Raw genomic sequence first — 15,814 nt, forward strand, 5'->3', positions numbered from 1 at the left:
ACTCAATTGAGTTTGTATGTTATTCCCTCCTTAAGCCAAATCCTATGAGAATAAGACTCACTCATTCCCTCTCGCCTTCCCCTGTTTGCCCTCCATTGTAAGAGCCTTTTCTTTTCTGTTTTTTTTTTTGTGAGATAATTTACCCCATTCTACCTCTCCCTTCCTCCTTCTCCCAGTATAATCCTCTCTCACTCCTTAATTTTATTCTCCAGGTATGACCCCTTCATCTTCAACTCACCCTTTGCTATCTATCTATCTATCTATCTATCTATCTCTCTCCCTCTCTCTTTACACACACACACACACACAATTTTTTTCCTCCAACTACCCTAATACTGACAAAGGTCTCATGAGTTATAAATATCATCTTTCCATGCAGGAATGTAAGCAGTTCAACCTTAGTAAGTCTCTTATGATTTCTCTTTTCCTGTTTACCTGATCGTGTTCCACTTGAGTCTTGTATTTGAAGGTCAAATTTTCTATTCAGCTCTGGTCTTTTCATCAAGAATGCTTGAAAGTCCTCTGTTTCACTGAATGACCATTTTTTCCCCTGAAGGATTATACTCAGTTTTGCTGGGTAAGTGTCTCTTGGTTGTAATCCTATCTTCTTTGCCCTCTGGAATATTATATTCCATGCCCTGCGGTCCTTTAATGTAGAAGCTGCTAAATCTTGTGTTATCCTGACTGTGTTTCCACAATACTTGAATTGTTTTTTTCTGGCAGCTTGTAATATTTTCTCCTTGACCTGGGAACTCTGGAATTTGGCTACAATATTCCTAGGAGTTTTCCTTTGGGGATCTCTTTAAGGAGGAGATCAGTGGATTCTTTCAATTTCTGTTTTGCCCTCTGGTTCTAAAATATCAGGACAGTTTTCCTTGATAATTTCTTGAAAGATGATGTCTAGGCTCTTTTTTTGATAATGATTTTTAGTAGTCCAGTAATTTTTGAGTTATCTCTCCTGAATCTATTTTGTTACAGTTTCATTGTTTGTGGTGGGAGCTCATCTCGAATGAATTCACAGAGTCAGACCACTTCTAATCCAAGTATAGGAATTTGTTGAGATAGACACCTCCCATTAAATGGGGGCTAAGTTCCAAAAGGAGCCAGCAACTTAGTAAGACAACACAGTTAAATTTATGGTGTATTGAAGAATACTAAAAAGGCAGAAAGGGTTTGTTAAGGGATAGGTAATAGGGTTGGGTCCCTTCTGTAGTTCAGTGGTCAGACATCCTGGTCATGCTGACCTCTGATTGGCTAGCTATTGTGGTCCTATCTGGTCAAGGTGGATAATTGGGTATTGTGGTCCTTTCTTGGGTGAAATGGATGATGTAATTGTAGTTGAATACAAGAACATAGCTATTCAAATATGTAAATTGGATCTGAGGGCAGTGGCTGTATTGAGTCTGGGGGCCTCGGGTGTGGTTAAATCAGGACATGCCTGCTGTTCATTGGGGTCCATTTAGGGATGTTGGGGCTGGGGACAACTTTATTAGGATTCCATCATATTTTCCAGGTCAGTTATTTTTCCAGTGAGATATTTCACATTGTCTTCTACTTTTTTTCATTCTTTTGGTTTTGTTTTATTGTTTCTTGATTTCACATAAAGTCATTAGCTTCCATTTGCTCAATTCTAATTTTTAAGGAGTTATTTTCCTCAGTGAGCTTTTGTATCCTTTTGTATTTGGCTAATTCTACTTTCTAAGGAACTTTTTCTTCAGTGAATTTTTGTGCTTTTTCTATTTCACCGGTTCTGCTTTTCAAGGCATTCTTCTCCTTAATGGCTTTTTGTATACCTCTTTTACCATTTGGCCTACTCTGTTTTTTAAGGTGTGTTATTTTCTTCAGTATTTTTTGTGTCTCCTGTACCAAGCTGTTGATTCTTTTTTCATGATTATCTTGTATCACTCTCATTTCTCTTTGCAATTTTTCTTCTACCTCTCTTACTTGATTTCCAGAATCCTTTTTGAGCTCATCCGTGGTCTGAGACCAATTCGTATTTTTCTTGGAGGCTTTGAATGTAGGAGCTTTGACTTTGTTATCTTCTTATGAGTTTATATTTTGATCTTCCTTGTCACCATAGTAACTTAAAATGGTCAGGATTGTTTTCTGTGGTTTGCTCATTTTTCCAGTCTATTTCTTGACTTTTAATTCTTTGCTAAAGTCGGGCTCTGCTTCCAGAATAGAGGGTGCATTGTCACAAGCATCAGGGGTTTTGTGTAGCCATTTTCATAGGTAATTCTGGGTACCTGTAAGTTTTCAGTTCTTCCAAGGTGGTATGATACCTAGGGAGAGGTATATTTACTGCACTTCTGTACTGTACACTGGTCTGTGCATAGACAAACATTCTTTTCCACCCTGGAACTGTGACCAGTGTTCCTGCTCCACTGTGGTTGTAAGCTCTGGTGTACTACTGCTCCCCTTATCCTGGGACTGCCACCCAGATCTGAGTACGGGCAAAGCAAGGGTGCTGCCCCCAGTACCAGTAAAGAGACCCTTGTAATCTCTTTCTGATCAGTTGTTTGACCCCCTTACCATCTGTAGCTGAGAACTCTAGAAGCAGCCACTGCTCCTGATGATTTAGTGGCTCCCAAGGCTTTCTCCTGGTTTGTTGGGGCTCGGTGTGTGTTGGCACAGCCTGCATTAGACTGTGCTCCACTCTTACTCAGGTGTGATAGACCTTTCCTGCCAATCTTCTAAGTTGTCTTTGGCTGGAAAATTATTTCTCCCCATCCTTTTGTGGGTTCTTCTGCTACAGGAATTGTCTCATGACATTATTTAAAAGTGTTCAGAGAGGTTTGGGGGAGAGCTCAGGTGAGTCACTCACTGCCTTTTCTCCACCATCTTCGCTCCACCTCCTGGGTTTCACTTTTAATAAGGATACTGACAAAGTATCATCAACAAGCTGGCGCTGGCCTTCTTTAAATTTGGCATCTAGAACTAAACAAAGTAAATAGTCCCATTGTTATCTGACCAGTTCAGAATGCAAAAGGATTATAACTTTGCTTATTTTCTCTAGAAACTATGGTTCAATTAAAACAGTGCTTTTTTTTTTTATTAAGTCCCCATAGAGCATAGGAGGGGGGAGTAATGTAAAATGAAGCTGGAAAGATAGGTTTGAGCTTCATTTGCAAATGGCTTTAAAAACTAAACAGAAGAGTTTATGTTAGATCTTCAAGGCAGCAGGGAACCACCAGAGTTTATAAAGTAGGGGTGACATGGTCACTGGCAACTGCATGGAACTGTTGTCTAGCCATGTCTTTCCAAGAGTGGTGCCTGTACTTTAAACCTGTGTATAAGTGGTTAGATTTAAACTGTTAAATTTCATCTTCTTAGATTTGGTCTGTTCTAGACTATCAAAATTTTAGGAGATCCCCCCTTTTATCATTCAGTATGTTATTTAGCCCTTCCAGTTTTATCATCAACAAATTTGATAAGCATTTCATTTGTAGTTTTATCCAAGTCACTGATAAAAAATATTGAATGCATGTTCAGGGGAGAAGCTAGTGTCATTGTTAAAGAGATTTCCCTCTGGGTTTAAATTAATTCACTAATTGCCACCTTTTTGCAGTGAGACCATTCGAAATCTGGTTTTACTTTACATCAGCCCTCCTCTTTACCTTGTTAACAAGGTGAGCATGGTGGACAGTTGCCTTGCTGAAATTAATTTGTATGCATCATATATGTATTATCATAGGTATATATGCATATATATGTATGTATATATAACACATATATATACACATACATACACACACACACATATACACATATATGAAACACCCTAATTTTACTATCTGTTAAGCCTGTGAAAATAGGAAAGAATATTAGTCTGGTATGATTTGGTATTGATGAACCCAGGCTGACTCTTCTCTTTTATTTTCCTTCATCTTTTCAAAGCAATGTTCTTGCTGTTAATACTGTCTTCATAAAATCTAAACATGTTTCTTTTACATCCTAGAGAAATACTGACCTGTACTTCCCAGAGCTTTATTCATCTATACATCTGAGATAATCCCTGATTAGAACCATTTCACTTTCTAACCATAACCAGAGGAAAAAACTGTATAATATACAAGAACTTGTTTTAAGCTTTTTAAATGGACCTTAACTATGTAAATTTGTGAAAATTTATTTAAAAATAATTGTTCCAATTGTTTAATTTTGGGGTTCCAAAATTTAAAAAATGGAGAGATGGCCCTTTTTTTAGCCCTTTGTTAATTTTAAAAAGTATATTATTTTCCAAGGAAAATGATAGCATCTTTTATTTCATGTAAAGGACTGTCTAACTAGGATTTAGTTCTGTGGTTCCTGCTCTTAGAGTAAAATTGAAGTTATAAGGGAAAACTCAGTCTTCTGTATTATATGTATTTAAAAACCCAAAAGCTTTATAAAGTACTTTTGCTTTTTCTTATTTTGATTATCAGTAAGGTCTAATAAAGAAATTCATTGCCTTTGAAAGAGAATGTTGGTTCTTTAGATTTCCTTTTCTGGTGAATGAACAAGAAGTATTAATGACTTTATCAGTCATATTATTCTGTGTTCCTTAAGCATAACATAAGGAACATGGGGGGGGGCTTTGTTGTTTTTCCTGTTTTTTGTTGTTATTTTGCGTATGAACATACTACTTTTTCTTTTGATGATTCATATGAATAAATGTGAATATTTTTAGTCTGATAACAGTCACTCTCCAAACCAACATTGAAAAATAAAACCTACAGCATAAATGGTATGGTACAAGTCAGGTAAATTATCTGTGAACAAAACAGAGTTTATAAAAAATGATGTATTTATTTCTCAAAAATTTAATTCCTGTTTTTTTTTTCATATTGAAAACAGTGGTTTTTGTCTAAAGAATAGAAGCATAAACAAGCTGGCATGTGAAAGTAAAGGAACATAATTCTGTCAGTAACATAACATGTTGCCTAGAAAGTGAACTAAATAAAAATCAAGACAAAACAGGGTTTATATATATGAAAGTCTTTTCACATTCTTAAATATCTTTAATAAATATTCCTGAAGTTCATCACAGTCCTGTCTTCCAGGACCATGTCACAGCACTGCATTGGGCATTAAATATTACTATAAAGTCCTAATGTTTCTTATGAAGCAAAGAAGGATCTGCCTTTTATCTAATTTCCTGCTAAAATTAATTCTAGTGTAGCAAACTTAACTCTGCCTTACATCTAAACTGATGAAATTTGAGTAGTATGAGTAGCTTATGTGCAGAAAGAAGAAAATGTCCTGGGTTGGGATAATTTTGCAGGAAATACAAAACAGTGTAGTACTGGTGTAATTTCCTCAGCAAAAATCCAATCATTGCTGTCACCAATATTCTAGTTTATCTGGAAGTAGTAGAACTTCTGATTTAGAAATGACAGAGATTGCACAATAGGTAAAAAGATTAAAATTCCTGAATGTTGGAGTTCACAGCTCCCATATGGTTTCAGAGCTTGTGATGTAACTCAGTGCTCAGCCTAATTTTTCCAGAGTGATGGATTACTGAGGTATGAATTCAACATACCTTTTTCTCAGTCACTTTATAATGATTCCTTTTTTACCTGAAACTTCTCTAGAGCTCTTTAAAATCTTAAATCTTGCAGATATCAAAATTTAGTATTTCTACTTCTGTCATAAACATACAATAACATACCAATCTTTATCCCTGTTGACAAAAGACTGTAGGGTTAGCTTGGCCAAAATCTAGAGTATTAAGAAAGGAAACAGCATTTATTTTTTTAAAAACAATGTGAAGTGGAAAGATGTAAAAGAAGAAATAATCTCTGCTTTTTGCCCACAGGTTATTATCTGCCATACTGAGGGTTTCAGAAGTTGAATCTCGAGCAATAAGAGCAAATCTAACACATCTACTTAGTCCACAAATGGGAAAAGATATTGTTTGGTTCCTAAAACGATGGGCAAAAACCTATCTTTTGGTGGATGAAAAACTATATGATCAGGTCAGAATACAAAATTGTGTAATTGTTTAGATGTTTGTTGGTGATGATTATTAGCTATAAAAATAAGTTAGTTTTCCTTTGGAATTTTTTCCCCCCATAAAATCAGTTCAAAATCCAAGAACTGAAACATGTTAAAGTTTAAATGAAGAAGAAACTAACTTCTTTCCAGTGTCTCTTTTCCTTATTTTATGTGCACAATTCGAGTAAATTTATTTCAATCACTAATTAATTAGGTAACAAATTACATTTTCTTTTAATATTTTAATGTTTGTATTTTGGTTATAGGTACATAGTTATGTATAAGCTCATATAGAAATAATAACTGTTAGGGGATTTCATTGGAAAATGTGAGTGGGTGGTACTGAAACACTCTTCTGTTTTGGCATTTGAACCTCCAAAATTGAGGTAAAACAAAATTAAATGATTTCCAGTTTTGTTTTGTTTTTTTTTTACCTGTTGACTTTTTTTTTTAACAGATGTTCTGACTTAGCTTTCGTTTTGGTTGTTTGATCTTTTTCTTTTTACTTTCCTAAGATAAGCCTGCCATTCAGTACAGCATTTGGAGCAGATACAGAGGGTTCTCAGTGGATTGTTGGCTACCTCTTAGAAAAAGTCATCAGTAACCTTGCAGTATGGAGTAGTGAGCAGGATCTTGCAAATGATACTGTACAATTGCTGGTTACTTTGGTGGAAAGAAGAGAAAGGTAAGCATTGAACTGATTTAGGCTGATTTCTCCCTCATTCCCCCCATTTCTGTCTCTTTTATTCCCACTTTTCTTCACCTCCTAGTATTATTACTGATGTCTGAAATAGATATAATCCTCATTTTTCATATCAGTTATAACTCTACTACATGATGTTTTAATTGATCTGAATTAAGTTTGATAGTTACAGCAAAACAGCAGATAAACTTGTTTATCATTTTAACATGTCATCTCACAGTAACTCTGATGAAGTAGTACAGGTAATTAGCTCCATTTTAGAGATAAAGAAACTGAGGTTAAACAATTTGCTCAATTACAGATAGCTAGGTGTAGTATAGGTTGGATTTGAACCTAGTTCTTCTGACTCCAAATCTAGTACTGATTATTTTACACTACCACAGTCCTTACATGTTTGACTCCTTGGAGTTTTGAAGAGTTTTTGAGGAAGGATTTTGGTAAACTAAGTCTCTCTACAAAAAGTAAATAAAAGCTGTCCAGGGAAATTTGAACAGATAGACCTTTTACAAAATTACATGTGGTCAACAAAGGCACTCAGAACCATTCTTTTTATTAAAAAGTGACCATTGCAGCATCTTGTAGTCAATAATGCACTTGAGAGGAAACCTGGGTTCTAGTCTTCTCTGTTACTGACTTACTGTGTGACCATAAATAAGTCCCTTAAATTCTCCTGAACCTCAGGATCTTCATCTGTAGTGAAGATGTATACTAGGAGAAATCTCTTCTTCCTTTCATCTATAAAACTCTCTGACACTAACTTTAGTTCCAGTAACTGTTTAGAGAATAGTTTCTTGAATCTATTCATCTTATTTTCATTGTTCCTTCTCCAAAAAATATAAAGAGCAACTTGAGTTCAAATCCTCATTTTAGAACCTTGAAATTGAAAAATAAGTCACAAATTAACAACCTAAATATTCTGCATAAAAGAGATGAAAGTGCTTATGGGCCAATTGTGTGAACACCTACGTCAGAGTTTATAGCGTATCCCTGCTCTCTCTTTATTCACTTAAATTGAATAATGACTAAATGATGGAAGAAAAGTACAAGACTAATTCTGTATTTTTAGATTTATTTGTTTGTTTAGCATTGTGTTTAATTAATATACCTAACTCAGAAATCACACATCCTAGCTAGTGGTAAGTGAGGTCCTTTCCAATGGAAATTTTTCATTCTTCTTAAAGATGAAAGAGCGTGGTTCATTAGTAAGCATAGTAATTTTAATTAAGTAGAAAATGGATAGAAAGGTTTTTTTCATAGTTATACCACTATTGCAATTCAGAATGATAAATCATTTTTTCATAACAGAACTCTTCCCATTTTAATGTTGAATCAAATATTTTTAGCTAATCTGAAATCAGTATGCTGATAGATTTTTTGATTCTTGCCTTGTATTTTCTTTGGTTATTTTGTTTTGCAGTTTGTAAAGACAGGAGTCCATATAATACTCATCTTACAACTGTGCTATAGTTGAAAGAAGCTAGACTTGGATTTAGGTGTCTTAGGTTCATATTCCAGGTCCAACATTTATTAGTTCTATAACAAAGGAAAAATACCTAACCTTTCTGGACCTCAATTTCCTCTTTTATAAGATGAGAGTAATAAAATTTGTAGCATTTATATAACTAGGTTGTAGGAAAAGCACTTATAAGCCTGAAAGCACTTAATAAACATGAGGAGAAATTGTTCTTACAATTTCAATTGTCTCTTGGTCAGTTTAGTCCTACAAGTTGTCAAACCTTATATTTTATGGACAGTTAGATGACACATTGGATAGAGCACCAGACTTGGAATCGGGGCACTGATTTGGCCTCAGACACTTGCTAGCTGTGTGACCTTGGGCAAATCACTTAGCCTCTGTTTGCCTCAGTTTCCCCATCTGTAAAATGGGGACAAAACCCAAGGTTGTTGTAGGATCAAATGAGTTTATAATTAGCACAGTGCTTGGTACTTAGTAAGTGCAAATGGTGGCTGCTGCTATTGCTACTACTACTATTATTTATTATTATTGTTATTATTATTATTAAACAGTCACTTGTATACTAAAATCTAAGTTAGATGAAAAGGGCCTTTATATATACTGTACATAGATATATAGTATGTAATACATATATATATATATGTATATGTACAGTGTGTATATATATATATATGTGTGTGTGTAATGTCTTTTCTTACTATCAGAATAGTTTTAGAGGAAGATTATCAGAAAAAAGGGGGTATATAAAGATGTTTAACATGATATATTCATTAGTAAGAATTTAGCTTTTATAGTAATAGTTATTATATATGTTCATGGATTAGGGTAGTCAGGTAACTGAATTTTTTAGTTAACCATTACTAAATAAATTTATGCTTTGATCATAAAGGTAACAGTGAGAAGAGAGGATGGATGATGTTCAGATGAAATATTTTCTTGATGCAACTACAATAATAGATCCTTTACATCCTTTTCCAGAGCAACAAATAAGATTTTTCTAGTTGAATATGAAAAAAAGAGGGGATGAGACATATGACTTGCCTCCCTATCCCCAACCCCCCCTTCAAAAAAAAACCCTAATAAATTCTGACACTGCTTATTTTTTAATACTCTAGAGGAGACAACATGATAGAGTAGAAAAGGCTTCAGATTTGATGTCAAAGATCTGGGTTGAAATCTCAGTTCTACTTACTACCTTTGTGATTTTCATCAAGTGATTTAACTTCTTTTTTTTTGCTTTTTGGTGAGGTGATTGGGGTTAAGTGACTTGCCTAGGGTCACACAGCTAGTAAGTGTCAAGTGGCTGAGGCTGGACTTGAACTCAGGTCCTCTTGACTCCAAGGCCAGAGCTCTATTCACCAGGCCGCCCCCAAGTGATTTAACTTCTCTGGATTTTAGCTTCCTTATCTGTAAAAATCCTTGGTTTGCATGATCTCTTAGCTTCCTTCAGGCTCTAAATCTATGATCCTTTAGTTATGTGTGTAGTTTGTTTTTAATTGTGTTTAGTACCTGTATAAATTGAAACTGCACTCTAATATTCCAGTCTTTGTGATACCTGGCTCATATTTGTAAAGTCCTTTGTAAAATATTTTGAAGAGCTTTTCTTTGCATAGTCGTCCTTTAAGTGTAGAACTTCAGGTCTTTCTGCTGATAAACTTTGCCCTTAAGTTCAACGTAAGCAGCTGACTTTATGTTGGGTTTGCTTTTTTCCTCTCCCATATAGGGCAAACTTAGTAATTAAATGTGAAAATTGGTGGAATTTAGCTAAACAGTTTGCGAGAAGAAGCCCACCTCTTCACCTCTTGTCAAGTTCTGTGCAGAGAACATTGATGAAGGCTCTAGTTTTAGGAGGTTTTGCTCATATGGACACTGATACAAAACAGCAGTACTGGACAGAGGTAATATTTTATATATCTCATTTGTAACTTCTAGTGAAACAAAATTATAATTGTCTATATGATACCAGAGCAACTTATTAAAAAACTAATTTTAGTTGCTTAGTCTTTATGATATCAACCTATTAGTGTTTCTTCCCTAAGTTTACTTTATTGTCTTAATGCCATGTAACATTTCTTTTGTGATGGTATTGAAAATTACTGAATGTTAACATTTGGACGAGTTTCTGCCCAGTTATTACTGAACCTCGTTTTCTTAAGAGTAGACTGTTAGAAAGATGGAAGCACACTTATAAAGGAGACAGTTTGTAGGTAGGGCAACATTTCAAATTTGTGTTGATAGAAAAAATACTATACAAAAGAGAATTAATTGGACCACTGACATGGTCATATGGCTCTAAAGAGACTTGAATTGGTATCTACATGTAGGTGGTACTCTTGTGTTTGCATGATGGGTAATGCTAGTACTCTGGGACAAGAGTTTTACAGTTCTTCTCTATACAACAGGAATTTTAACACTCATTTCTAGAATCCATGCAAATTCACCGTAAAGTGGGCGGTTCCTAACTCTTCTATACCACAGGAACATATTTATTAGCCAGCATTATCCTGGGCTCAAAGGGGAGAACCAAGCTTATTATTATCCTATTTAATTCCAGTTTAAATTATTCCAGTAGTAGTTTGCTTAATTCACACTGTTTTGGCCTATTGTAAAAGTTGTTATTAAGTATTCTGTATATGTGGGGAAAATACTCCTTGGCAGGGGAGGTATTAGCAGAGCTTTTATTTCATGTGCTAAAATAATGGGAGGAAGAGGATTTCTGTTGGACCTGTGACAGTGTGGGCTCAGTATTAGAGTGCTTTAGCCGTTTAGTGCAGAAATGTGGTATGGTGACAGAGCACCTTCCCCTAATGCCATCTGCAGAATAGTGAGTAGGCAGGGAATGATATATAACTTCTGTATCTGCTTTGTATTCTGAAGTTGACCACCCCTTACACTGAACAATTGATAGTTTAGTTCAGAATACTTAATCCCTTGAACCATAAGAATAGTTTTGCCTACTTAGGCTTCCAGCTTCTAAAATATCAGCATTGATGTCTTGTTTTTATAGGTTCTACAGCCACTTCAGCAAAGATTCTTGAATGTGATAAATCAAGAAAATTTTCAGCAAATATGTCAAGAAGAAGAGGTCAAACAGGAAATAACTGCCACATTAGAGGCACTCTGTGGCATTGCTGAGGCGACTCAGATTGACAATGTAGCAATCCTCTTTAATTTCCTAATGGACTTCCTTACTAATTGCATTGGACTGATGGAAGTTTACAAAAACACCCCAGAGACTGTTAATCTCATAATAGAAGTTTTTGTTGAAGTTGCACATAAACAGATTTGCTATCTGGGAGAGGTAAACACTATCTGATTTTATCCCTTTTGGATACAGAGTAATAGTAGTTGTAATAAAATTAAAGAACATCATGGTTATACTATCTTCTCTAGTGAATAGCAGCTGGAAATACTCATTTCCCCAAAGATTTGCAGAAATATCATAGACTAGTTGAAATACATTTATCAAGGAATAAGCATGCTTAATAAATAAAATTCCCACTTCCAAAATGATGTGTTAATTATCTCTTAATTTATTTGTAGTGAAATAGGCTACAGAATTAGAGTCATCAAAATGATGTATCCATGGAAGAACAAATTGATGGAATATTTATTCATGTAATAGGATCCTGCTGTACTAAAACACAATAGTAGAACATGGAGATTTAAAATAAGTGCTTTCCATATCTCTCACTTGTAAATCATAGGGAAGAGTGTATACATTCACTAAATTCTTACCTGTTTGCTAAGAAAAACTAAACTGTAAAGATATTACTTTAGAAAGACAGTTTGGTAGCTAGAATTCAAGGATTTTTATTTGTATTTGTTAGCACATTAGTATATATCTTGTCCCAAACCAGTCTTTATAGGCTCCTGACATGTAATTTTCTCTTTGTTAGGTCTGAGGAACCTGCCCAAAAGTAAGCTTATATTTCTAAGTATTATAGTAACAGATCCATTAATGAATAGGCAGGTAGTTAGAGTTTATGAAATTATTCCTTTTCTTTTCCTTTTCATAAGTAGATCTTTATAAGCAGAACATGATAGGGAATAAATGTAATAATTGCATGTCCATTTGTACACTTTCCATGGGAGCCTTTCTAAAAGTCATCTAATTTAATATCTAAATGACTTGTTATAAAATCACTGGTTGGCAGCACAGCAAGGGCAAAGCACTTAAAAATATTTGTATAAAAAGGGAGCTAGATAGTGTTTGGGTATTTAATCATTGGATATTAGTGAATCATCAAGGCCTTTCTCTCTTCATTTTGCCAATGAGGAACCTGGTCCCAGCAAGGCAGTGTCTTGCCCTGGCTACTTAGTATTAAGTTGAAAATGTAAAGCCTGAGCCAGTGAACCAGAGTTTTGTCATTTTTATTAATATTTTAAGCATTTTTGCAGTCTTAGTATTTACTTTTTATTCATTATTGTTTCAGAATAAGCAGAAGTCAGTCTGACAGCTGTTGATCTGATTACAAATTTATCTAGATTACATAAAAAAGGATGCTTTTTTTTTTGTTTTCCCAAGAATGCTCTGCCGTATAATATAATTTACTTCTCAAGTTTTTTTTTTCTTGCAGTCCAAAGCTATGAACTTGTATGAGGCCTGCCTCACTCTGTTGCAAGTGTATTCCAAGAACAATCTAGGTCGGCAACGGATAGATGTTACAGCAGAAGAGGAACAATATCAAGATCTCCTTCTCATTATGGAACTTCTTACTAACCTTCTGTCAAAAGAATTCATAGATTTCAGTGATACAGGTATGAGTAGACCAGCAATTAAATACCCTCATGTTCTTGCACGATTTCTCCAAATAATTACACTGAAAAATAAGGAAATGAACCTAGTATCTGATTCTTGTTCCGTCATACTAGTTTAGGAACTTCCAGGAATTAAGAGAGGATGTGTGAAATGGTTCAGAAGAGGATACTTAAATTTAGAGTTTCAGATTTCAGTTTTTGAACTACTAGCCATCCCATCCTTTTGGAATATTCTTCTTTTTCCTCTGTTAATACTTTTTATCCTTAGGTGTTAACTAAATCTCCACAATGGCCTCCCTAATCTTTTGCGAACTGGCCCTACCTCACAGTAGGACCTTAGTGACAGCATTTCTCCAGTTACATTCCTTTTGTTCAGTGTGATGTGAGTAGGGCTTCTGTGATATCATTTCTGTACTTGTGTTATTTTTTAATATGGCAGTTGTTGGGGTTTTTTTGTTTGTTTCCTTTTTTTAATGTGTAAAAGAAACTTAAGTTCCAGAGGCAGAATCATATTATGGAAAAATCCCAGGATTGAGAGTCAGGAAACCTGGACTTAAGTTCTGGCTCTGCAACTAACTCAGTGTGAGACTTTGTGTGAAGGCCCTTCACTCCTGGGAGTGAGGCCTCAGTTTTCTCATCTGTAAAACGAGGAGATTGGACTAAATGATCACTAATATACCTCTAGTTCTAACATTCACTGGTTACTTGATTGTTTTTTCTACACAGTTTTCCTGACTACTCTCTGTCCTAAGACCTCTCATGGACTAACATTTCTGGGATCCTCAATACAAGTCCCCATGTAGTAGTGATTCTCAGATCCATAGATTTGTTCTTGACTTTTCACCAGTTACATTTTCATACTTAGAGAATATCTCCCCACTGACATGTTGCTTTTCACAGTTTATTCCCACAACCATTTATTTAAGGGTCTCTTCCAGCATTCTGCTGGGGAAAGAGTAAATGGGGGATGTGCAGAGTCCAATAAAACAGCCTTCTCCTTTCAAGAACCTTTCATTCTGTTTGTAGAGATACAACACAAACACAGATAAATAAATGCAAGATACTTTGGGGAGAGAAAGCTCACTAACACCTAGGGATTGAGAGGTAGGGTTCAGGGTAGGCTTTGTGTATGATGTCACCTGAGCTGAAACTTGAAGGGAATTACACATTCTAAGAGAGAGAAATGAGGAGGGAGGCACTGCTTTCTAGGACTGGAGAGCAGCCTTGAAAAAGGCACAGAGATGGAAGATGGAATTTCTGTATATATCCAATGAATTCTTCCTCTCAGCTTAAATCACAGAATCTGAATTGGAAGCAACTTGAGGCCATCTAATCCAACACATGCCAGACCAAGAATTAGCTCTATAACATCTCTAACAAATAGACATCCAGCCTGTGAAAGTTCTCTAATGAGATGGAATTTACTACCTACTGCAGCCCATTTTTGGACAGTTGGAGTTGTTGGAAAGTACAGCCAGTTTCATGTATTTATTTCTGTTTCAGAGAAAAAGGTAAACTAAGTGTAGTTGGCTAAGAAATAAATGTCTTAAGGAAATGACAATGAATATTTAGATAAGGGCTTTTAAAATACAATCCTGGCACTTAAAAATGTAATATTATTTTTATAGAACATATAATTATGAGAGATAAGTTACATAAAGCCTGACCAAATCTGATGCTTCCCAAAAGTACATTTTCACATGTTTTTCAGTTAATGATTACTTACTTTGCAGCATCCTTCCATTGTGAGGTATTTAAGGAACATAGGTAGAGGGTATTCAGTAAATAATTTTATTGTTTGATTCGACTGAAGTTAAAGTATCCCTCTCCTTTAAAGGAAGAACTGTAGAAGCAAGGGAAACAATGTGGCAGTGATATGGAATTATGCCACTTTGACAGGGTTACTTAAGGGAGTTAATCTTAGGGAAACCTGTTGACAAAATCTTGTTGTATCATTACCACTCTAGCAGTATCAAAATAGAGAACACCTTCACTTCACAGTACATTTTAGGAGGCTTAATTAAAAAAATAGAATGTTTAACCTAAAAAAGAAGAATTAAAGAAACAGGATTGCTGTCTCCAAGTATTTGAAGAGTTGTCACATAGAAAAGCCATTAAATTTATTCAAATAATAGAATAGAAGACAGGAAATAGAATAACCAACAAGTATTCATTCAGCTACTTCTACGTGTCAGGCATGTAGTACTTATTGGGCACTGACGATATAAAGAGACAGAATGAAATGTACCAACTTTCCTCCATGATACCTTCTCTAGAAGCCTGTCATATTTCCCTTTTTCAGAAATCCATTGTCTTTACCACTTATTTTAGCATTTGATCACTGAGTACTTTACGTTGTTATTTAATTGTCATGCATATGTTTTACCTCCCAAATAGATTCCCAAATAAGTTATAAATTAGAGAACAGGGACTTCATGTGCATCCCTTTAAGCACCTGGCACAGTGCTAGGTTCATGGTAGCAACTACATAAATTATCAATGAAGAAAAGAACTAGGAAGCATCTGAAGCCTAAACTCCCTTTTCTAATTTTTCTTGGGAGATTTGAAGATGTCTTGATCTCTGGCTGTACTAACATACTTCATTGCTAATCATACTTCCTGCTATATCCTAGAAAAAGTAGAAGGACAATAAGACAACTAGACAGAGCCAAAATAGAGTGTTGACTCTTTATTCTCCTTGGAAACTGGCCCAGTGAGAATGTAAAGCCAGTTGTTTCTTTAGGTTGTTTTTTTGTTGTTTTCCCAGTTGTCTCCTATCAGTAAAGGAATGAAAAAAGCATTTCTTAAGTGAAAACTGTCAACTCTGTTGTCTGCTCTGCTTTATCAAAAAGTAATTACCTATAAAACTGATAATATTAAAGCTCGCATGAGACATC

The 15,814-nt window shown here is 35.1% G+C and overlaps 1 protein-coding gene across 1 annotated transcript in view; it reads left to right on the plus strand.

Annotated features, from left to right (window-relative positions):
• The window catches only part of XPO4 (exportin 4), a 129,208-nt gene that overhangs the window by 96,022 nt on the left and 17,372 nt on the right, over positions 1-15,814 (plus strand). Inside the window, 5 exon segments of the mRNA XM_020968782.2 lie at positions 5,798-5,957; positions 6,492-6,661; positions 9,880-10,054; positions 11,164-11,457; positions 12,737-12,917. Of these exon segments, the coding sequence (XP_020824441.1) occupies positions 5,798-5,957; positions 6,492-6,661; positions 9,880-10,054; positions 11,164-11,457; positions 12,737-12,917 (980 nt within the window).

Source organism: Phascolarctos cinereus, unplaced genomic scaffold (assembly GCF_003287225.1).
Source record: "Phascolarctos cinereus isolate Bilbo 61053 unplaced genomic scaffold, phaCin_HiC Scaffold_726;HRSCAF=1367, whole genome shotgun sequence".
Classification (NCBI taxonomy): Eukaryota; Metazoa; Chordata; class Mammalia; order Diprotodontia; family Phascolarctidae; genus Phascolarctos; species Phascolarctos cinereus.